Here is a 24,755-nt window from a genome sequence, read left to right on the forward strand (position 1 = left end):
TCATAAGGCAGCCAGCAGTCCAATTATTGTGACAAGGATGTACTATTGCCTTGTTTCACAATTGCTTATTCAAGCTTCAAGTAGTCAGTTCTATTGATTCTTCCTTCTAGCTGGCCAGATCACATGTTGCCTGCTATGAGCTTCCTGCTACAGTGTTAACTGATCATTGTCCATATGGACCATCTCTTCTTTGCAAAATTTTGCAGTTTTAAAGCAGACAAGTGTAAAGTGTTCCAAAACTTGAGAATCCTTAGACCAGAATAAACTCTTTTCCCAGTGGAAGGTTTTCTGCAATCCACTGGCTATTACTGGAATGATAGGGATCAAGCTATGAGTGACCTCTGACAGAAGAGAGCTGCTGGTTCTCTATGGCAACCTCAGTGGCTGCTAATTGGGTAAGGCACTAGGAATAACTTTTTATCAGCGCATAACATCATGACTGGGGATGACAGAGATATTGTTGGAATGGTTGTCAGTGTTGCTCTTGTTTGTACAATTCTTGTACTGTTGACTTCGCTACTGTGCCTACTTCATAGGATGGCTGCAGAGGACGATAACTATGTTTGCCATTCTGAAGCCAATGGCACTGTAGGATGCTTCTATATAATTCCTTGTCTTACTTATCCTGATAACACTGTACTGTACATACTGTTATTCCCATTTTACAAATTAGAAAAATGAAGATAAAAAGCAGTGAATTTCTGAAGTCTACCCAGTCAAAGTATGGCTAAAGTCATGTATATACCATCATGTATATACTAGCCCAGGGGTAGGGAACATTGGCTCTCCAGATGTTTTTTGCCTACAACTCCCATCAGCCCCAGCCAGCATGGCCAATGGCTGGGGCTGATGGGAGTTGAAGGCAAAAAACATCTGGAGAGCCAATGTTCCCTACCCCTGTACTAGCCTATACAACTAGATAAGTTTATTATCCTTGGTCCCAAGAATATTATGAATATTATATGAATAGTGGAACAAGTCATTACAGCACCCCGGGCCAATACAGATTTAGGGAGCAACGAGGAGGGGGGGGGAGGGGACAAGAGAACAACAAGCAAGGCCAGGGTGAGCTGTGCCATATTTCTGTGCTTTTAGGGTAGGTCTGCCAAATCCTTCTTGGCCACTGGCAAGAATGGGGATGTGGGGTTTGCAGATCTAGTTTGGAAAACTCCTGGAAATTTGGGGACAGCCTGGGGAGGACATGGATCTCAATGAAGTACAATGCCACAGAGTTCCTCCTCCAAAGCATCCATTTTCTTCAGGAAAACTGATCTCTGTAGTCTGGATATGAGCTCTGATTCCAGGGGATCACCTGGAGGCTGGCATCCATGCATTAGGGTTTGCTTTTGGTTTTTTAGGATTCTTTTCCCCCTGCATTGAAACTGCAGCTTCTTATCAAAAATCAAATCTTTCAGTGTTGCTGCATTTTTAATAGTAATCTGATGCTGTTTTAGTACATTTTTTTATTTTTGGAGAACTATTTATTAAATGATACCTGATTAGCTAAGATAATATAGTGAAGATGATGACATCCTAACATTACATAGCGATCTGAATATACAAATCATATTCTTCCCCAACTAATAAAAAAACTAATAATATGGTCGAGGACCTGCCTACCTGAGGGACCGTCTCTCCCCATATGAGCCCCAGAGAGCGCTGAGGTCAGCTGGAAAAAACCAGCTGAATATCCCTGGGCCAAGGGAGGCCAGATTGAAGGCCACCCGGGATCGGGCCTTCTCTATTGCAGCTCCACTGCTGTGGAATCAACTCCCAGAGGAGGTACGGGCCCTACGATGCTTAGATCAATTCCGTAGAGCCTGTAAGACCCACCTCTTCAAAATAGCCTTTCAACTAACGACAAGCTAAGAAGTGCCGCTGAAAATGCTTTTAGTTACTGAATTCTATTGAAGATCTAATGTTTATAGCACCATATTGTTAATGTTAATTTTAATATAATCTGTAAATTGTTTTAACCATGATTTTATAAGTATAACTTGATGTATAATGTATTTTTATGCTGTGAGCCGCCCTGAGCCTGCCTTGGCGGGGAGGGCAGGATTGTCAGAACTTGTAACTGCGCCATCGAACTGGTGGTTTATCTTGATGACATCATTATTTACTCAAAAGACCTGGAATCACATGTACCGTTAGTGAGAAAAGTGTTAACCACCCTGTGCCAAAACAAACTGTATGCCAAACTAGCGAAGTGTGAGTTCCACAAAACGGAACTGGACTACCTGGGTTTCCGAGTGTCGGGGGAAGGGTTAGCGATGAACCCCGTGAAAATACAGGCGGTCCTAGACGGGGAACCGCTCCGAACCCGACGGCAGCTACAATCATTCCTCGGGTTCGCAAATTTTTACCGCGGGTTCATCAAGGGGTTCGCCCAGGTCATGCTGCCCCTTACGGAGCTCCTCAAAACAAAGGGGAAGGGGGAGGAAGCGAAAAAACCCGGCGCGCGCCTGACTTGGTCACCTGAGTGCGCCTTTGATGAGCTCAAACGATTATTCACTTCTGAACCAGTCCTTGCCCACCCCAACGAGCTAAAACCCTTCGTGGTACAATGTGACGCTTCCGACGTTGCGGTGGGGGCCATATTAATGCAGAGGGACGATGAGGGGGGACTCCGGCCCTGCGCATACATCTCGCACAAATTCTCGAACGAACAGAGAAACTGGTCGGTGTGGGACAAGGAAGCATTTGAGGTTACGTTTGCTTTAAAAACATGGCGGTCGTGGTTAGAAGGGGCGCGAGTCCCATTCGAAATTTGGACCAATCACAAAAACCTAGAAGCCCTGACCGGCCACCGCAAATTAACCGCAAAACAGATACGATGGGCGGGCTTTTTCGCCAAATTTGACTTTGTGTTGAAACACATTCCTGGAACAAAAAATTTCTTAGCTGACGCACTGTCACGCATGCCCCAACACGACAGCCAAAAAGAGGAAGTAATAGACTCCCTCATTCCCCCTTCATCTGTAGCAGGGGGAGTCACAACCCGATCCGGAAAGCAAACAGGGCCCCCTGAACCGAAGGAGAGAGAACGATTCGTGGCCGAGACGGAAGCGGAGGGAGGGGAGCGGCCAGAAGGAATAGAGAAGGGGGAGGGGGGACTTTGGTTCTACAAAGGGAAAATTTACGTGCCCAAAAGCCTTAGAAAAGAAGTGCTTGAGCAGTGCCACTCCAGCCGCCTAGCGGGGCACTTTGGCTATGTGAAAACTCTGAACCTACTAAACAGGCAGTTCTGGTGGCCCCACCTAAAGAAAGACGTATCAGAGTTCGTAGGCTCCTGCCCAACCTGCATCATGGCCAAGCAAAGGAGGGGGAAACCACCCGGCCACCTAGTACCCCTCCCCATGGCCACCAGACCCTGGTTGGTCGTGTCAATGGATTTCATAGTCGAACTGCCCCCCTCGCAAGGGAAGACAGTAATCCTGGTGGTGGTGGACACTTTCTCCAAACAGGCTCATTTCATCCCCTGCAAGAAGTTGCCCAATGCCAAAAAACTAGCTCAACTATTTTTTAACCACGTGGTCCGCCTACACTTGTTCCCCGACAAGGTCATTAGCGACCGCGGGCCTCAGTTCATTGCCAACTTCTGGCGGGAGTTCTGTAAGATCACCGGGATGGAACAGGGACTCAGCTCAGCCTATCACCCTCAGACGGACGGACAGACGGAGAGGGTGAACGGGCTTCTAGAGCAATATCTCCGCTGCTTCATCAACTACCAGCAAACAAACTGGGTGGAACTATTAGCCTTCGCAGAATATGGGTACAACAACAGCCTCCATAGCTCCACCAAGACCTCCCCTTTTCAGATAGTGAATGGGTACGAAGGGAAGCCCTTTCCACACCTCCCCTTACCAGCCGGGTCCCCCGAGCAGACCTCTTGTCAACAGTGGTGGGAGGGAATACGTAAAGGGTGGAAGGTGATTCAGGAAAACCTGGACGAGGCCAAGGAAGAGTATAAGCGGCACTTCGATAAGAAGCACTCCCCCCAGTGGAAGTTCAAGGAAGGGGAGAAGGTATTCCTGTCAACCAAAAACCTCCCTCTCCCTCAAGCGTGCCGCAAGCTGGCCTACAAGTATCTGGGGCCCTTCAAAATAAAAAGGGTAATTAACAAGGTGACTGTAGAGTTGGAATTACCCAAGCTACTGAGTAAGATCCACCCTGTTTTTCATTGCAGCCTTCTTCGCAAAGATCCTGGAGCTACATCCTGGCACCCTCGCCCTCCAGAGCCACCTCCTACTCAAGTGAAGGGCCAGAGCCACCATGAGGTGCAGGAGATACTGGACTCAGTAGTCAGGCGAGGGGTACTGTACTACCTCATCAGGTGGAAGTACTTTCCTCCGAGCTGTGACGAGTGGGTCAAAGCTAGCGATGTATCGGCTCCCCAATTGCTTAAGAAATTCCACCTGCTGTACCCGCACATGCCCAAGGCGAACAGCTTAGGGGGGGCAGCATGTCAGAACTTGTAACTTTCTTATATGATGTTAACCATACTGACTCCATATTGTAATCCAATACTAACACACTATGCTTTGCCTCTGTAACTAACACAAAATGCTCTGCATTTCAAACACCCTGTGATCACTGGAGGGTGACAGATAACCCCTGGTCAACATCTGCAGGTGGCCCTTTGAAGCCAGGCGCAGCAGGCCCTCTCAGCGGGACTGCATCCTCCCTTCTGATAACAACTCCTGAGAACGAGACACTTGTCTGTAAACCGTGTGAAAGATTGCTTTATTGTTGCTGTCTTAACCGCATAAAATGTAACTAGATGCCAGGCTCAGGCATCAGTGTTATCTTGAAGCTCCAGTACTGTAGTTCTCAAATAAATGCCTATACTTTGCAACAAGTTTTGGGTCTTGTTTGACGTTCTGCCAGTTCTGACAGGGATAGAAATATAAAGTTATTATTATTATAAAAATGCACAACTAGAGCAAAGTGTTGGTCTGAACGTTTCAACAATGGTATCTGATTTGTTCTTCCATGCCCACACTGACCTAGGCTTCCCAATCCCCAGGTTCCAGCAGGGAATCCCCTGGTTTTACAGGCTTCCTCCCGCCCCCAGCCAGCTGGCCAGCAGAGGGAAGCCATGCCCCCACAGTCACCATGTACCTCTAGAGCTCCAGCAGGTTTAGAAACCTGCAAACACATCTGTTTTTCAAATGTGTGCCTTTAAAGTTGAGCAGGAAGCAGGAAACAGGAAGCACTTCATGGGGAACGGTCAGCAGTAGTTTCGTCAGAGCAGATACCCTCTGTTTGTTTTGCTTTCGTTTTCAGAGCAAGTAAAGTTGTGGAGGAACTAGACCCAGTAAGTGTGTGTGAGAGAGAGAGGGAGGCAGCAAGGGATTCCCCAGTTTGAAGGCCCTCCCCCTGCTTTAGAACACTTTAGAAAGCAGGGGGCGGGGAGGGAAATGTCTACTGGGCACTCTATTATTCCCTATGGAGAACAATTCCCATAGGGAATAATGGGGAATTAATCTGTGGGTATCTGGGGTTCTGGAGGGGATGTTCTTTGAGGTAGAGGCACCAAATTTGAAGCATAGCATCTGATGCCTTTCCTCAAAAAACCCTCCAAGTTCTAAAAGGATTGGACCAGGGGGAGGCAATTCTATGAGCCCTCAAAGAAGGCGCCCCTATCCTTCATTATTTCTAATGGAGGGAAGGCACTGAAAAAGTGTGCAGTCCCTTTCAATGTGATGGCCAGAACTCCCTTTGGAGTTCAATTGTACTTGTTCCAACTTTGCTCATGACTCCACCCCCAATGTCTCCTGGCCCCACCCACCAAGGCTCCTGGCTCCACCCCCAAAGTCCCCAGATATTTCTTGAATTGGTCTTGGCAACCCTACACTGACCCCTTCAGTGGAAACATGTGATAAACCCTTTAATCCTGTGATTGGAATCATCTTCTGCTCACACAGTAGAGTCTTTGGAGCCAAGCTCACACAATAGAATCTTTGGTAGGAAAAAGCCCAGCAGGAACTCATTTGCATATTAGGCCAAACCTCCTGATGCCAAGCCAGCCGGAACTTCGTTCCTGTGCATTCCTGCTCAAAAAAAAGCCCTGCTTATATGTATGTAAGTGCAGTCAATTTGCAACTGATCTATATATCCTCCAGGTAGATTAATGTAATTTGCTCTACGTGGGCCTTGTCTTGTGCCTCATCCAAAAGCTCCAGCTGATCCAAAATGTGGCTGTGCAGGTCCTAACAGGGACCTCCCCACCCCCAGATGGCGCACATACAACCTGGTCTGTATGAACTGCACTAGCTTCCTGTGAAGCACCAGATCCAGTTCAAGGTTCTAGTTCTGACCTTCAAGGTCCTTAGCGGTCAGGAACCTACATATATTCGATACCGCCTCTCTCAGTATGCCCTGGAAGAGTATTACTCTCTAGGAATAAGAACCTCCTGGTGGTTCCTGTCCTGAAAGAGATCTGGCTGTCCTCGACTAGGGACAGGGCATTTTTGGCCCTGGCCCCTACCTGGTGGAACTCTCTGCAATAGGACATCCATGTCCTATGGGATTTATTACCTTTCTGTAGAGCTCACAAGGCAAAGATGTTCTGCCAGGCATTTGGCTAAGGATAACAATGATCTGGCATTCTCAGTCATATCTCAGCCTTCCCCGTTTTATCTCCCCAAATTCCCCTCTGCTCTAAAGGCAAGTGGGCACTGAAATTTTTATTGCCATCTTGAATTGTGTATTGTTTTATTATTGACTAGCAATAAGGCCCGTTGCGAAGAAAAACACAATGGGTTCTAGAAAGAGGCTCTGGGTGAATGCCCTCCCACACTTGCTGTCTTCTCACCCACCCAAGTGAAGGCATTCACTCCCCACCACCACCTCCAGGGGAGCTGATTTCTGCCATCTGGAGAGCAGTTGTAATTCTGAGTGATCTCCAGCCCTCACCTGGAGATTGGCAACACTAGCTTCACAGGAGGAAATAGCATTGTACCTGTCTAAGGTACCACCCCTCCTCAAACCCCACTCTCTCCAGGCCCCACCTCTTAAATCTCCAGTAATTTCCTAACCTGGAGTTGGTAACCCTATCTCCTTCCTTTGATCTGCCCCTCTGACTTCAGCTTTCCATTGCCTTCCCCCTCCCTGCAGTCTCTACATAGGAAAAGGACTGTCCTTCTCCACAGTGTGTGTGGGGGGAACCAAAGCAGCTTACATCATTCTCCTCTCACAACTCTGTGAGGTAGGTTAGGCTGGAAGTCTATGAGTGGTCCAAAATCACCCAGTTAGCTTCCACAGCAAGAACCTGGGTCTGGTAGACCTTGCTCTAAAGCCCTAAATCCTATGCCACAGTGGCTGTCATAGGGGCGGCTGCTGTGAACAGTAGCAAGCAGCCAGGCATACAGTAGCTAACCCCTAAGTGGACCCTGGGCTGAACTCCAGACAACAGATCCCTCTCCCCATCCTGGAAGAAATAACTGATTTGGAGGCTGGAATCTATGGCATTCTATTCACCTGAGGCCTCTCCTTGTACTGAGAAAAGGAGCCTGGGTTGCCAAGCAACAGCCTCTGGCTATCACTTCCCAGGCAGAAGCCACGGCCTTTGAGAGACTAAGGAAGCACTCTCAGTCGGGCCTGGTCTGCAACCCTTTCTGAGGCCAGTTGACAGAGAGGACATAGAGAAGCATCAGAGATGTATCTCTCTCTGAGGTAAGACTGCTTTTGGCAGTTTGTTCAACATTCCTGGGCCTGAGTAGATGGGGGCAAGGGAGTCAGCCAATGGGAGGCCAGAGACTTTGACTGAGACATGATGGGCCAATTATGTGTTCCTGCAGATATTATCCAATGGTAGCACGGGATTTGGCCATGCTGCAGGAGAATTATTATTATAGATACTTCGTATTTTGATGTTGTTTACTTTTATTATTTATTGTATTTTTACCTAAGCCAACCTGAGCTCTGTTTGCAGGGAACGGCAGCCAACAAAACAAATTTGATAAAGCCAGTTTGGTGTAGTGGTTAAGTGTGTGGACTCTGATCTGGGAGAACTGGGTTTGATTCCCCACTCCTCCATTTGCACCTGCTGGAATGGCCTTGGATTAGCTATAGCACTAGCAGAGGTTGTCCTTGAAAGGGCAGCTGCTGTGAGATCCCTCTCAGCCCCACCCACCTCACAGGGTGTCTGTTGTGGGGGGAGAAGACATAGGAGATTGTAAGCCATTCTGAGTCTCTGATTTAGAGAGAAGGGCAGGGTATAAATCTGCAATTCTTCTTCTTCTTCTTCTTCTAAATACATAAATAATAACCTGAGCAAGGGATTTCCAATGCAAGTGAGAAGCAGATGCAGTTTGCTATTGCCTTCCAGTTCATTATAGTGGTTAAGAGGGCAGACTCTAATCTGGGAGAACCGGGTTTGATTCCCCACTCCTCCATAGGCAACAGTTCTTTTAGAGCTGTTCTCTCAAGATCAGTTCTTGAAGAGCTCTCTCAGCCCCATCTACCTCATAAGGTATCTGTTGTGGGGAGAGGAAGGGAAAGGAGATTGTAAAGCACTCTGAGACTCTGAGTGAAGGGCGGGGTAAAAATCTGATCTCTTCTCTTCTTTTCCTCTGCAGAGTCTTCCTGGGTGGTGTTGCATCCAAGTACTGACCCTGTTTAGCTTCTGAGATCTGATGTGATTGAGCTATCCCATGCTACATTCCCTCCTCATCCAACCTTTTAGTGAATACTAGCTTTCCTTGTCCAACTGAGCAAACTCTTCTGCTCTTATACCAAAGGTTATATTTTGTAAGCAATCAACTGAGATACAAATTTTAAACCAATATTAAATTAAGGAAATGTAATGCAAACACTATTATAAAATAAATATGCAAAAAGAAAAATATGAACAAAATAATAATAAAAAAAATTCCAGCCTAAAGCAAGCAATATAGTAACTTTAAGAAGGTATATGATAACAGTCAGTTTAATGAGTATATGTGGAAATTAGATTTACATTCATTTTATCTTTTCTTCATTTTATGTACCTGTCCTTTCCTTCTGTTTGGGGGGGCTATAATTTATTTTTTTTTAAGAGAACCAAATATTTTATTAAAACATAAAATGGTATACAAGCACAAAGTCTATCTAAAATATGAGAGTAACATCATACAGAATACGAAACAATTACACAAAATGCAGATCCCCAAAACAGTATCACAAAAGAAATCTTGGGTGTATACGAAAAAGATGTTGCCAGAAATCAACGAACAGCAGATACCCAAAATGAAGTAAATTAATAAATAGACAAATTATTAAATAAACTCAAAAGGAAAAAAAATGGAGGGCTATAATTCTTCAAGGCAGCTGGAGAAGGAAAGCATGGCAGGCAGTTAAACCAGTGCTATGGAATGGAGAGGAAGAAATAAAAGAACATATCAGACACACAACATCTTCCCAGCCTAATGTCTTCTTAAGTCCCCTTAAAAAAAATGGTTCAACTGAATTGTTGATCAGTTTTCCTGCAGGGAAAAGGCCAGACTGAATACTCTAAAAATTAGTAGGGGGAAATAATGTGAAAACTTTGAAGGTGTCAGTTGGTAACAACTCCACAGTTTGAGAGGAATAATGCTTTCTATTCAGAAGTATGAATTAATTTGTTCAGATGGCTGTTTACCATTAATTGTATAAGAAACATTCAGACAAACTTTCAACATACCTGGTTTTAACGTTTTGATGGCCACAGGTGTGGTATTATTCCATAAGCCTTCCCAAACTTCACCAAACTGGCCAGAACCCAATCTTTTCAAGAGCTGCAGGGAACTACGGTCTATCTCCCACTGATCTACAGTTTGGTATGACAAATCATAGGGAGCCGGGACATCTGTCTGATGAAAATAAAACAACACCATACATAAACTATGCAATCTCTGAGAGAAAAAAACTACTATATCTGAAAGAGCATGTCATCTCAGTCATTCCTCACAGTTCTAAAAAGGTTGCCAAATTTGCCAACTGAGCTGGAGAAAAATTTCTTTTTAACAGAGGCTTAATGTGCCAAAATGGGCACTGGCTACACAAACATATAGAGTTAACACCAGACCTCGAATTCAGTGGGAGCTCACAGGAGCACAGCTCCTGAATCTTTCTGAGAGTTCCACCTCCTCCTTCCCACCTTGTCCATTGAATAATAGGTACAGCTGCATAACAATTCTGGATGAGCTCCACCACCTATTTTTCTACAAAACGACCCCTGGTTAACACTGTTATAGCAATAAATGCTGTCCTTAGAAAACAGTGATAGTTGTCAGAGTAATGAATGTAGAAAGCCTTGTTTACTAACCAACTCTGATTACTGAGTTCTTTAAAGTATTTCTTCTATTTGTTCAAAATCCCCAGTGCTCTTTAAGTTATGTAATTTCCCCCCCTCAAGTATAATTAAAAACACTAATACATGGTAAATTGTATACATTCTGTGGGAAGCACAACGTTTTCATATACAAACACATGCTCTTAATACCACTGCATGCTGCATCCTCATTTGACTGTTACCCCACCCCCTTCATCTTTGTCTCTTCAGCTTTGTACTGCAAGGAATGAGTTAATGGTTTTCACACTATATATATTTGATAAAAATGGACTGCTTCAGTGAATCCAAAGTGTAAATTTATAAACATTCACTTCTAGAACCTATTACTTCTGAAAGGAGTGGTTTTATTGGAAGGGGAGTGGAAATTGAAAAGCCAAAAGCAGAAAATTATGTGATGCATTTATATATATATATTTGTATATATGTGCATTATGTGTGTGTATATATAAAAGAATCTGAAACATTAAATATCCAAAATTAGAAAAATAACTCAGGTAGGTTTTAGAAAAAAATGAAATATTGCCTATAAGAACTTGATTCCCCCTCCCCCTTTTTGGTCAGTTTGTATAGACAGCTAGAGTTATGAACTTGGTAATTTCATCTCAATATATATTTCTGCTGTGACTTCATAAATCACGTTGGCATGCTTTTTTCATGCTGCCGCACAATTATTTGTCCAAAATGGAATGGCATTTTTTACTGATATAGCACCTCTGAGAATGAAATGGCACAGTTATGTACAATTTCCTAAAATAATCATTAAGGCCAGTAGAAGGGTTAAGTACTTATCACCTCAATAACCAAAAGGTTCCCTATAGTTCAAAAGAAATATCTTTGTATTAGCTGTACCTTTACACATGGCTTCCCGAGCCGTACACATAGTCCATCGCTGCTCTTACTGTAGTGTCTGACAAAAGCAGTCAAAGTTGGAAATGTTTTGCTTCTGGTCACGTAAAATTCTCCATTGTCCAACTGTTGGATTCGGTAGTGCCTCACAGCTCTGCCATCAAACACTAGGTATATATGGAAGAGAATGTATTGTAAGGTTGCCATTGTACATACATAATGTACACAAATAATTATCCAAACCTTGTGCACAACATGCCAGGTCTGAAATCTTGACTCCTAAACTAGAAGAAGAAGAGTTGGTTTTTATACCCCACTTTTCATTACTCAAAGGAGTTTCAGAGCAGCTCGCAATTCCCTTCCCTTCTTCTTCCCACAATGGACATCCTGTGAGGTAGGTGGGGCTGAGAGAGCTCTGAGAGAACTGTGACTGACCAAAGGTCACCCAGCTGGCTTCATGTGGAACACTGGGGAATCAAACCTGGTTCTCCAGATTAGAGTCTGCTGCTCTTAACCACTATGCCACACTGGCTCTCAAGCTAGCACTTCATGCCCAGGTCCACGTCTAGTCCAGTTGATATCCCAGTAGCATAAGCAATCATGAACATATTAACAACTCAGCTGAATCAGACCAGCGGTCCATCTAGTCTGGCATCTTGTTCCACACAGTGGCTAACCAGTTGCCCTGGAGGGCCAACAGACAGGACCCTGAAGCCAAGGCCTTATCCTGATGTTGCCTCTTAGCACTGGGTTTCAGAAGTCCAAGCCCCAGCAACAGACACAGGACGTGTATTTGCACCTGTGTGAAGATCTAACCGCAGCTTTGCTACCCACAAAAGTGCTCTTCCATTGGTAGCTGCATGCTGCCCTCTTCACATGCAGTTTTTAATAAAAACAAGGGAGGCTCAGATTTTCTATGGAGTGGCAAAGTGGGCATTATTTTTTGGTTCATACAAGTCTTCAGTACTCCTGGGACATAACAGAATTTTAAACTGCCTTCATGGATTAAAATAATACTATATATCTACTCCAGTACTCTGTCCAAACTGTGGCCAGCCAGATGCCTTTAGCAAGCACAGATAAGGGCATGATGTTTGTCCCCAGCATATGACAGTCAGTGGTGCATCACTTCTAGCTATTATAGCTAACAAACAGACTTGAAAGAGCTTGCCTGCCGGCACATTTTTGTTAAAAATATGACTATAACATCACTCACTGTATCTCCTTGAATACTCAATATCCATAAAGCTTTCAAGCATTACTTGCATACATACCCAGTTGTGCCTGAATAAAATTATTCACTTATATTCATTTATTTAGACATTATTTTCATAGGATGCTAATGTATCATCTATATATAGTACTCCCTGGTTAGAAATTGCTTTTTAAAATCATTCAAAATAAACTGACAATTACTGCATACTTTATTTTCAACAGGAATAACTGATGCAGCCACCTTATGTATGAGTTCACGTTGACTAGAAATGTGCAAAGTTTCTTAAACTTTGGTTTTCATTGCAAAAACTACATTTATTCCCATTCTGTTTCTTAGTATACATGTTCATTTTAATTATTCATGTCCCCATCGGTTTCAAAGGAAAACATATCCCTGGGAACAGCACAGTGAGGGAGTTAAAATCACTGAGCTTCCCTTTGGCTCTTTGGCTAAGTGCAGGGCTTTGCAAATACCTTTGCACTCCCCCTTCACAGAGGAATCCAGTCTCTGTGAGGCCAACGGAGCATGGCTGTGCTATTGGCTCTGGTGACTCTGCCAGCATGGTGCTGCTGTTGTAACTTTGACTGATGAATGCTAGAAGTGCACCTTAAACTGGCCCATCCCAAGCCTTCCTAGCTCTTCAGTACTGCAGGGATCCTGCTGAGATACAGGGATTCTATGAAAGCCAGACTCAGCTACTAAATGACTAGTGGCATGGAGAACACTGCTAACTATTCTACAGCTAAAGCTGTGCTATCTCTACCCTCAAGGCACAGGGATGCCATCATAATAGCCAGCAATGACTGGGGGAACCAGGGGTGATCTTAGGGATTTTGGAGCACAGGGAGAATATGATGGGACTCCAGAATCACTGGTCTGAGTATGGACCCCATGCCCTCCCCCACTGCCACCTCCAGGTCATTGCTGTTGCCACAGCTGCCTCAGAGGTACCAAGTGGCTTTCATGAGCTGAATGGTAGGCGCTACCCCATTGTTTTACATAGTATTACCAACTCCCATTTGGTAAATACCTGGAGATTTGGGGGTGGAGCCTGGTGAAGACATGGTTTGGAGAGGGGAGGGACCTCAGCTGGGTAAAGAATCCACCCTTCAGAGCAGCCATTTGCTCCTGGGGAACTGGTCTATGCCATCTAGAGATCAGTTGTAATACCAGCAGATCTCCAGCTCCACCTGGAGTTTAGCAACCCTAGCTCTTGCAGGGAGCTGTAGGACAGTGGGAGGGGCCACCCCCAGCTTATGCCAGGCCCTCCCTGGCTGTCAGACAGCACTGAAATTAGCTATGATCTGAGGGAGGTATCCCACTAGAGTGCCAGTTTGGTGTAGTAGTTAAGTGTGTGGATTCTTATCTGGAAGAACCGGGTTTGATTCCCCACTCCTCCGCTTTCACCTGCTGGAATGGCCTTGGGTCAGCCATAGCTCTGGCAGAGGTTGTCCTTGAAAGGACAGCAGCTGTGAGAGTCTTCTCAGCCCCACCCACCTCACAGGGTGTCTGTTGTGGGGGAGGAAGATAAAGGAGATTGTGAGCCACTCTGAGATTCAGAGTGGAGGGCGGGATATAAATCCAATATCATCATCATCATCAGCTCAGTGGTTAGGGGCCTCTGGGGAGAAGGGCCCAGTGCAGAACCTCAGGGAACTGGCCCATACCTGACTGCCCCTCCTGGGCAGAACCATTGCTGGGGATTCAGCAACAATAAATGAATGGTACTTACACCTTCATTCATTGTTATGTGCCTATTTTCATTACCTAGGTGAACATGAGGAATTTTCAGATCAGCTGTTTACACGTATGAATGCACACCCTTTATACTGGTGTTGTAGATTTAACAAAGAAAATGTACACTGCACATCATTTAAGGATGTTTAAGTTCTGTGAGATATTATTCTGAATGGAGGTCAGATGCTAGATATGAAATCATTTTTAGCATACAAATGAACAAAGAGTTGCTTTCTCATTATTAAAATAAACTAATCAAGGGTTCCCGAGTGCAATGACTGTGGGTGCCATGCTGCCCGCCAGCAAGTTTTCTGACACCTGCTCAGTTTTTGGAGAGTGGGCCATTTCCTCTCAGAGGTTCCCCAAAGGCCACCCCCAGCTGCTATGCACATTTTAAAACAAGTTCTTTAACTGACAGCAACCCTTCCCTCCCCTCCCCCCCCCCCCGAAAATCTGTGATGAATGACTAGGAAGGCTGCTCCCTGCCTTACCCATTACCTCCCAACTCCTCCAGGGGGGGCAGCCCTTTCCTCATTTGACATGAGGCCATCAGACAATTGTTTTTGGTACTGGCCATTCATCGCTGCCAGGAATAGGAGAAAAACCTCTCGTCATGCAAGCCAGCTGGAGCCGCCATTGCCCCAGGAGCTCCCATTGCCGGGACAGACTCTTTTCAAGCTGTCTTTGTATTCCATTTTAGTAACTGGTTGCTAATGGATTTTTTCCCTGTCATTTCAGACAGACCTATTTTAGTAACCAGCTGCTAGCAGAATTTATTTTCTTGTTCATACAAATCCACTTACGTCAAGATAGCAAAGCGTGGTTGAGCCACTTTTGAGGGAAACTGCATTTTTCCATTTTCAGTCCCTTTGTTGCACTGCTGAATTGCTGTGGTGTGCAGTTTAAAATATCCATAGCACTTCCTACAATGCTGCTTTTCTCCCCGACCTTTTTTGCAGCACAATCTTCCTTGGACTTTTAAAAAATGTTTTCAGAGGAGTGCTATAGCACCATTGAGATGCATTGACTCCATACCTCTCACCTCAGAATGTTAAAAAAGTCCAAGGAAGATCATGAGGTGAAAAAAGGTGTGGGGAGAAAGTGGCACTGTTTGAAATTATGATAGCACTTCCGAGATGGCTCATGAACAGAAGGAAATTTGCTGTATGAAACCTCCGTCCCTGTATCACTTTACTCAAAATCAGGCCAACAACAAATAGCATCCAGCTTAGAATGGTAATGTGAAAAGGCCTTTCTCTCACACACGCAAGCTGGTGGAATTGCTAGGAATTGGGAGAGGGGACTTTCCCTCTGCTCTGCTAGGTGACTGGACTGCTGCCACAGTTGCAAAGGACAAAAGAAGAGTCTTTCTCCAAGAGCCTTTCTGTTGGATTGCTAATTTGAATGGGGTAGAGGGTTGGGGACAGAAAAGCTGATGGCAAAGAGAGAAGCTGGAAGCTGGCAGAGGTATGAGGAAATCCATGAGCTGAACAGGCAGGGGAAACCCTTCTTTCATCTGGTTTTCTTCCTCACCATTATTGGAATTCCCCTTCTCTTTCCATCTTAAATTTTTATACGGTTTATTTTCCTTTTCCCCCTTCCCTATCTCTTTCTGTATTTTTTAATCCACCAATCCAGTTTCCTTTATAAACCTATGATTTTCTTTTTTAAAAAATCCACACTCTTGGTTTGTGGTTGAGAGAGAGAGACCTCCTCCCTTGATTTTTCCTCTGCACTTTTTTTCAATTCCTCCTTTTCAGACACACACTTAGGTTTCTAGTGTATGTGTATTCTTCCATTCCCCTCTTCAATATAAACTACTTTGAAACAGCAAAGTTTATGCCCAGTGGCACTCTTAAGATCAATGAAGTTTAATTCTGGGCCAGGGTTTTTTGGAGCAGGAATGCACAGGAACGCAGTTCCATAGGCTTCCCAATTCCCAGGTCCCATTGGGGGTCCCCCATATTTACAGGCTTCCCTGTAAACAAAGGGAGGGGCCCCAGCCAGCTGGCCGGCGGGGGAAGCCCCGCCCCCACAGTCACCATGTAGTTTTAGAGCTCCTGCAGGTCTGTTTTAAAAATATGTGCCTTTAAGGCTGAGCAGGAAGCAGGAAACAGGAAGGACTTCATGGGAAAGGGTCAGTAACAGTTTCGTCAGAGAACGGCCCCTCCCTTTGTTTTGCTTTCGTTTTCAGATGAAGTAAAGTTCTGCAGGAACAAAAGACCCAGTAAGTATTTGATGTGAGAGAGAGAGGGAGGGGGCAGGGGATTCCCTGGTTTGGAGGCCCTCCCCCCTCTTTAGAAAGCGTGGGGGGAGGGAAATGTCTACTGGGCACTCTATTATTCCCTATGGAGAACAATTCCCATAGGGAATAAAGGGGAATTAATCTGTGGGTATCTGGGGTTCTGGGGGGGGTGTTTTGAGGTAGATGCACCAAATTGTTAGTATAGCATCTAGTGCCTCTCCCCAAAATACCCCCCAAGTTTCAAAACGATTGGACCAGGGGGTCCAATTCTATGAGCCCCAAAAGATGGTGCCCCTATCCTTCATTATTTCCTATGGAAGAAAGGCACTAAAAAGGTGTGCTGTCCCTTTAAATGTGATGTCCAGAACTCCCTTGGAGTTCAATTATGCTTGTCACACTCTTGTTCCTGGATCCCCCCCCCAATGTCTCCTGGATCCACCCCCAAAGTCTCCTGGCTCCGCCCCCAAAGTCCCCAGATACTTCTTGAATTGGACTTGGCAACCCTACAGTTCTAGCTGGCTTGGTCAGGGCTCCAGCTCAAAAAAAGGTCTCCAGAGGAAGGCACAAGGCAGCCACGCATTCCCAGACCGTGTGCTCTGTCCTCTCTGCCACTCCAGCCTCCAAAGGGCTTGTGAAGAGAGTGAGAGATGTGGAGCCACCCATGAGCGCCCCCTTCCGGGAGACGCTGGGCCTGCTGCCGCCTGCGTTGCCACATGTGGTTCTCTCTCCAGCTGTGTTTGGGGGAGGGGACAAGGTCTCTCATTGGGCTGTGTGAGAACACATATCCATGAAATGCAGCTGATGGCACTGTACTGTTCTGTGTCAATATGCAGAAAGTAACCTACTCAATGGGTGACATCCAGACCCATAGCCAGAAAATTTGAGGTGGAGGGGCCCAGAAGATTAAAAATTTGGTGGAGGGGCCCAGAAGATTAAAAATTTGGGGCTTGGCTGCTTCTTCCCAGTTCTGCTTTCAGCCTCCCCACAGGCCTAGGTGAGGGTCACATCCCCCTACTACTCACAAGAAAGCTCCTGCCCGCCCGAGCAGCTTGCAGTAGGCCGCAGAATCTGATCGCGATGGGGAGAAAGCTGTCAGGATTCAGGCTCACCCCCCCGCCTTCCCCAGCTGTCTCTCCCGCTCTCTTTCTCACTGTTACTCTCTCTATCGTGCTCTCTCGCGCGCATGCTGTTGCTCTTTCTCTTGTTCTCTTTCCCTCACATTCATTTTCATTCTCTCTCACTTGCTCTCTCATTGTTGCTCTTTCTCCCTCTTTCCCTCGCTCTCTCCCCTCGTTGTCACTCTCTTCTGCTCTCTCGCTTTTGTTGCTCTCCCTTGTGCTTGCGTTCTCTTTCTCTCTCTCTCCCCTTCCCTTTCCTCCGGTCCTGGACTGCCCCTACTTAGCTTCCACCATCAGGCATGCTTGGGCCATCCGGGGCAGGGCAGCCAATGCATCTACTTTTATGGGGGTTTATTTATATCATCTTCATCATATGGTGCAGACCTGGTTTGCATTTTTATATTTATGGTGTAATGGTGACAGTGGCTTTATATATAAAAGTGGTTTGCCTGTTCAAAAATGAAATGATATACTAAAAAGAAAATAAAGAAGGAAGGAAAAAAACAGTATGGAACTTGCAGGATTAGGCTGCACAGCTGACATCCTCACTGCACCTAACTGGAACTTCTGTTGAAATCACCATTTTGGAAAGCCTGAGATAACATAGCTCACTAGCAAACTACAGGCTTCACATCTTGTTGAACAGTACTTTATGAGACCTTTGCCTGAAATGTTTATTTACTTATTTGCTTCATTTATGCCTAACTTTTCTCCCCAGTAGGAACCCAAAGTAGGTTACAACACTTTGTACCAGATATTGAGAAATGGCTAAGGAAAGTATGGTTTGTTATGTTAATGGAGAAAATATCTACATAGGAAGTTCTGGGACAGAGGCATATATAGAAGATACAAGTTTGGTCTCTCTTCATTACCTTTTGGAACAGAAATAAAGCTAAAGAATTAGTCAAAAAAAAAGATTTTGAATCTTGTTTAGATCATCAAATCTTATCTCACTGATAATGTATTACATGTTATGGATCATGTGGTGTCATGTAGAGTATTAGGAAAGAAACAAAGGGTTTTTTTAAAAAAAAGTCTAGTGGTGCCCACAGACCCAAAAAAGTTGGGGACCCTTGAACAAAACCATTTACAAAGGTACTATGGCCAACAGTACTATGACCAACAGAGAGCCAGTTTGGTGTAGTGGTTAAGTGTGCGGACTCTTATCTGGGAGAACCGGGTTTGATTCCCCACTCCTTCACTTGCACCTGCTAGCATGGCCTTGGGTCAGCCATAGCTCTGGCAGAGGTTGTCCTTGAAAGGGCAGCTGCTGTGAGAGCCCTCTCCAGCCCCACCCACCTCACAGGGTGTCTGTTGTGGGGGAGGAAGGTACAGGAGATTGTGAGCCGCTCTGAGACTCTTCGGAGTGGAGGGCGGGATATAAATCCAATATCTTCTTCTTCTTCTTCATATGCTTCTTCTTTCCAGCAAAGCACTTTATTCAGCCAATGTACACAATGAAATGACAGTATCAGAGGAGTTTTTTGTTAATTGACGCTATGGTGTTATTATATTAATATTATGGTATTATTATTAACTATGGTGTGTTATTCTGCTGCCAAGTTATATCCACTCTCCCCACACCTGAGCTTTTACACAGGACTACATTCAAATATCAAAGTAACCATCATTACTGATATGAAAGGGAGATGCAAATATTGCCAATAAGAATGCATTTTATTCATCCGGAGGTTTACTCCATCTTGTCCCAAAGGACTCCGAATAGGGAATAATGTAAAAGTTATTGTTTAAATAAACTAGAGCATACAGAAAATAAGACCGATTTCTCACTCACCTTATGCCACTCTCACATTCGTCTTTGCAGTGCAGCTCCCTTCCAATTTCCCACTATCTGCCCCGGTGCTGCAGCAAGCATCAGTGTTTTTGCGCAGTAAATGAAAACTGGGTTTTAGCGGTTTCTGTTTACTGCGCAAAAATACCAATGCTTGCTGCATCCCCGGGGCAGATAGTGGGAAATCGAAAGGAAGCCCCGCTGAGAAGACGACCGTGAGAGGGGCGCAAGGTGAGTGCAAAATCTGTCTAAGTCTTCTGATAAAATAGTCCTGCCTGCACTCATTCCTTTCCACTGGAAGTTTGCCTGGATATTTATGCATGGCTTCCACATGCATAATAAGCAAAGAACAATGAAAACCATCACAAGCAGCTGCTACTTCTAACTTTCATTTTATGTGCTTCTAGAGAAGGAACAAGCCCCCCACACACACACCAATTAACGAGCACTTAATAAATTACATAAAATGTGGGAGAGGGGGACAAAGGAGTGATACCTGAAAGGGAGAATTCGCCTTTTTGACTTTCGCTTTCCCTGATAAGGAATCCTCCTGCCTGGCTTCCAGTATACAGCAGTTGTTTCTCTGCATCTGCTCGTTTCATAGCACCAAAGAACCACCTAAAATAGAAAGTGGCATGTCCCCTTAATTAGTGATCAAAGATATACCTGTACTATGAAAATGTATGACAAAGCATTGGTCATTGTGGTTGCCAAGTCAGCTTTCTTCCATCGTGGCAACTATGGCAACTGGCTCCATACCACACCACCTGCCGCTTAGCTGCAGTGATCCACGCAACAGTCACTTCCAGATTCTACTATTGTAACTCACTCTATGCAGGCCTACCCTTGTACTTGATTTGGAACTTGCAGCATAGTGCAGAATGTGGCAGTGCATGTGCTGACTTTGATGTTTTTGCAGGCACACATTCAGCTGGTATTGCATCAACTGCATTGGCTGCCAACAGAATTCCAGATCTGTTTCAAAGTGTTGGTTTTAACATTTAAGGCCCTTAGCAGCCAGGGACCAACATACCTGCGGGACTGTCTCTCCCCATATGTGCTCCATCAGGCCTTCCCCTCTTTGGACCATCACTTACTGGAAGTCACCAGACCAAAAGATGTCCACATAGCCTCAACCATTGCCAGAGCATTCTCAACTATGACCCTGACCTAGTAGAATCAGCTCCCAATAGAGATTAGGGCCCTGCAGGATTTTTTGCATTTCTGGGCCTGTAAAATGGAACAGTTTCACCAGGCTTTTAGGTGAGGCAATGGACGTCAAACACCATCTGGCCCCTTTCCCCACAATTTGCTATAAATTGTTGGGTTGACTTCAAAGATCATTTCCAATCGGGGAGTCAAACAGGGCTGTATTCTAGCCCCCTATTTGTTTAATTTATTCCTGAATGATCTGCCCCCCTCTCTAAATGCTATTGATGGTCACTCCCCTAAACTTATCCCTTTATTACTCTACGCCGATGATGCAGTTGTACTGTCACGTTCGCAGAAGCGCCTCAAGCACCTGTTACTCGCTTTTATTTCATACTGCGAGACAAATTTCCTGTCTATAAACTATGTAAAATCCAAAATTTTAGTATTTTCAAAGTCCTGGAAACCACAAAGCTGGTGCCTCAAGGGAAATAATATTGAACAGGTGAAATCTTTCAAATACTTGGGGGTCTTTTTCCAATATAATCATAACTGGACAGTACAGCACAAGCAAGCTGTCATCTCAGCAAGGTATAGTTTGTCTGCGATTGTTAGCTTTTTTTACAAGAACAGCAACCAATTTGTCCCAGCTGCCATTCATGTTTTTAATGCTAAAAACAGTTTCTCAGTTGTTATATGGGATCCCCATTTGGGTTTGAGCCCTCGATTTCCAACTTCAGCAAATTTAGGCAGCATTTTTACGCCATATTTTAGGGGTCCCCAACTGTGTCAGCTATGCTGCAATGTGCCTAGAGACTGGAACCCATTTGATTGAGACCAGGGCATGGCTACTAACTATAAAGTTTTGGCTACACCTACACTTTAGGGCACACCCTGCTAGTTATATTTATATGATGCTAGCGGACTCCTTCATTTCCACTTGGTATAGTCAGATCCAGAAGAAAATACATTCCATAGGTGTACCCTTGGACAACCTCTGTATGCTAAGTGAAACACAGGCATTCAGAATCCTGAAACAGAGGATCTTAGATATTGAGAAACCGTCCCTTTGTTCTTCTGGACATAAAACTTGTTCCCCTTTAGCATTTGGTATCTTCCCAGATCATGGGCTGCCTGCTGCCTACCTTTCCCAGATTACTTCACCCCAGTTACGCTGCTCTTTTATGTTAGCAAGACTCAATGTTCTATCCTCAGCGGTACTGTCTGGGAGGTTTGCCAACAACCCTTATCAGGATAGAGTCTGTCCGTGTAATGGAAGCACCTTGAAACGGTCGCGCATGTCTTACTTCATTGTGATTTTTATGGGGAAGTGAGGGACTGCATAATCAAACCTATTCTGTCTAATTTTTATGGATTACCTGAAGCAAAGTTAGTTTTTTTTTTTCTGCTATCAGACCAATGTTCCCATATCACAAGCCTAGTTGCAAAGTACCTTTTGGCTGCCATAGCAATCAGGGAGCAAAAGACTAGCTCCCCTTCTTGATATTTGACTGGTTTTTATAGCTGAAATTCCATGTAAATTTGCTATGCTGTACTTTTTATTTCTATGCCAATAAAGGGATTTGGATTTGGGTTACTGGGCTATAATGCTTGCTCTGGTCTACCTGAGAGCAATAAACTGCACCATCAGAAAAATTTTTAAGGCTCTGGCCTCTCTTCTGTTTATTGTTATACAGGGCTGGAACACCATAAAATGATTTATAAGACTGTCATCTTGGTTTACGAGTTACAGTTTTTATAGTAGCTGAGTTTGATTTTATGGTTATGAATTTTATGTTGTAACCCGCCCTGAGCCTGCTTGTGCAAAGGTTGGGATAGAATAATAATAATAACAGCAACAACAATAATAATAATAAAAACTGAATGATATTACTGAGAAGAGACAAAGGGTAAAGCTTGCCACTGAATGTTGTCATATAAGCATTGAGTCTTATTTGCCACAACTGGATAGATCACTTTTAAATCTACAAAAAGGTTTTAGAGTTCAAGGATGTTATAAATTTCTACAAGCCTGATGCCTTCACTGAATATTAATGTTGCTAATGGGATCCCATTAGCAATCAGTGAAGGCATCAGGCTTGCAGGAATTTCATGAAATTGCAATGGTTCCACTAATAATATGGCTAAGACAAGACTTGTGTCAGAATAAGATGTATGGTCATTACTTCAGGCCTTGAAGATTATGTTTGGTTGTTGATGAAGACATCCAAGACATGCTATATCAGAGGCATGTCCAACAACTCCAAAACTAGACTTTCAATTACTCCAAAACTGGACTCTTTTTGAACAAGTGCTTCACCTGTACAGCAACTTGGGACTATTGGCATATGGGTTCTTTGTAGTTATTTATGTATGACAATAGGGTTGCCAATCCCCAGTTGGGGGCAGGGAATCCCCAGTTTGGGGGCCCTCCTCCCGCTTCAGGGTCATCAGAAGGTAGGGGGAGGGAAATGACTGCTGGGCACTCCATTATTCCCTATGAAGACTGATTCCCATAAAGTCTAATAGAGAATTGATCCGGGGCTCTGGGGATGCTGTTTTCTGAGGTAGAGCTACCAAATTTGCAGCATAGCATTCAATGACTCTTCTTAAAACACTCTCCAAGTTTTGAAAATATTGGACCAGGAGATCCAGTGCCCCTATCCTTCATTATTTCCAATGGAGGGAAGGCATTTAAAAAGTGTGCAATCCCTTTAAATGTGATGGCCAGAACTCCCTTTGGAGTTCAATTATGCTAGTTGCTCCTGGCTCCACCCCCAAAGTCTCCTGGGTCCACCCAGGGGCGTAGCTAGGGCTTTGGGGGCCCGGGGCCCAAGATTTATGTGGGCCCCCCTATGTGTGTGCACGCCGCCAGAAACAGGATATGATGTCACTTCCGGTGATGTCACTTCCGCAAGATGGCCACCACTAGCGAGGGAGCATGCTGGAAACAGGAAGTGATGTAACTTCCCCAAAATGGCCACCACTTGTGGGGGGGGAAACAGGAAGTGGTGTCACTTTGCGGGCAGCACCCCCCCCCCAAGATGGCACTGCTGGTGCAATCTAGGTCATGTGACTGATAACCTGATTACCCCACCACACCATGTGACAGGGAGAAATGCCACAAGCAGCCTGCTGGCCCAGCTGTTCCCCTTGTGCCCTGAACTTGTGGGACTTCTATATTAAGCAAGCTTACAAGAAAAACAAGGAAAACAAAAACAGGCATACTGATGTGGTTTTCAACAAGCAAAGCTATAAGGAGGTCCCCATGGAACGTCTAATCACTTAGATTTTCTCCCAAGCTAGGATTTCCCTTGCCTTTATGCTAGTTGCTACTATCAGATCTTTCCAGGGATCCCTGGATGTCCCATAAGTAAGAATAAGCCAGTCAGCTATTTGTTAAAAGCAGTTCTTTATCTATTCCACCCTTTGGGTGAAGAAGTACTTCCTTTTATCCGTTTTAACCTGACTGCTCAGCAATTTCATTGAATGCCCACGAGTTCTTGTATTGTGAGAAAGGGAGAAAAGTACTTCTTTCTCTACTTTCTCCATCCCATGCATTATCTTGTAAACCTATATCATGTCACCCCGCAGTTGACGTTTCTCCAAGCTAAAGAGCCCCAAGCGTTTAACCTTTCTTCATAGGGAAAGTGTTCCAACCCTTTAATCATTCTAGTTGCCCTTTTCTGGACTTTTTCCAATGCTATAATATCCTTTTTGAGGTGCGGTGACCAGAATTGCACACAGTATTCCAAATGAGACTGCACCATCGATTTATACAGGGGTTTATGATACTGGTTGATTTGTTTTCAATTCCCTTCCTAATAATTCCCAGCATGGCGTTGGCCTTTTTTATTGCAAACGCACACTGTGTTGACATTTTCAGTGAGTTATCTACCATGACCCCAAGATCTTTCTCTTTTTCAGTCTCTGCCAGTTCACAACCCATCAACTTGTATTTGTAGCTGGGATTCTTGGCCCCAATGTGCATTGCTTTGCAGTTTGCACTTGGCCACACTGAACCTCATCTGCCCACTCACCCAGCCTCAACAGATCCCTTTGGAGTGTCTCACAATCCTCTCTGGTTCTCACCACCCTGAACAATTTAGCGTCATCTGCAAACTTGGCCACTTCACTGCTCACTCCCAACTCCAAATCATTTATGAACAAGTTAAAGAGCATGGGACCCAGTACTGAGCCCTGCGGCACCCCACTGCTTACTGCTTACTAGCTTGGTGTCAGGGAGTGTGGTCTCATATGCAAATGACTTCCTGCTGGGCTTCTTCTACCAAAAATGCCCTGCAAAAACAATAGTGATGTCAGGAGGTGTGGCC

At 44.7% G+C, this 24,755-nt stretch overlaps 1 protein-coding gene across 1 annotated transcript in view; it reads right to left on the reverse strand.

Annotated features, from left to right (window-relative positions):
• The window catches only part of FRK (fyn related Src family tyrosine kinase), a 98,711-nt gene that overhangs the window by 35,334 nt on the left and 38,622 nt on the right, over positions 1-24,755 (reverse strand). Inside the window, exons 2-4 of the mRNA XM_060238351.1 lie at positions 19,769-19,890; positions 11,168-11,331; positions 9,668-9,836 (exon numbers count right to left, since the gene is read on the reverse strand). Of these exons, the coding sequence (XP_060094334.1) occupies positions 9,668-9,836; positions 11,168-11,331; positions 19,769-19,890 (455 nt within the window). The remainder of the gene's footprint in view (positions 1-9,667; positions 9,837-11,167; positions 11,332-19,768; positions 19,891-24,755) is intronic.

Source organism: Heteronotia binoei, chromosome 1 (assembly GCF_032191835.1).
Source record: "Heteronotia binoei isolate CCM8104 ecotype False Entrance Well chromosome 1, APGP_CSIRO_Hbin_v1, whole genome shotgun sequence".
NCBI lineage: Eukaryota > Metazoa > Chordata > Lepidosauria > Squamata > Gekkonidae > Heteronotia > Heteronotia binoei.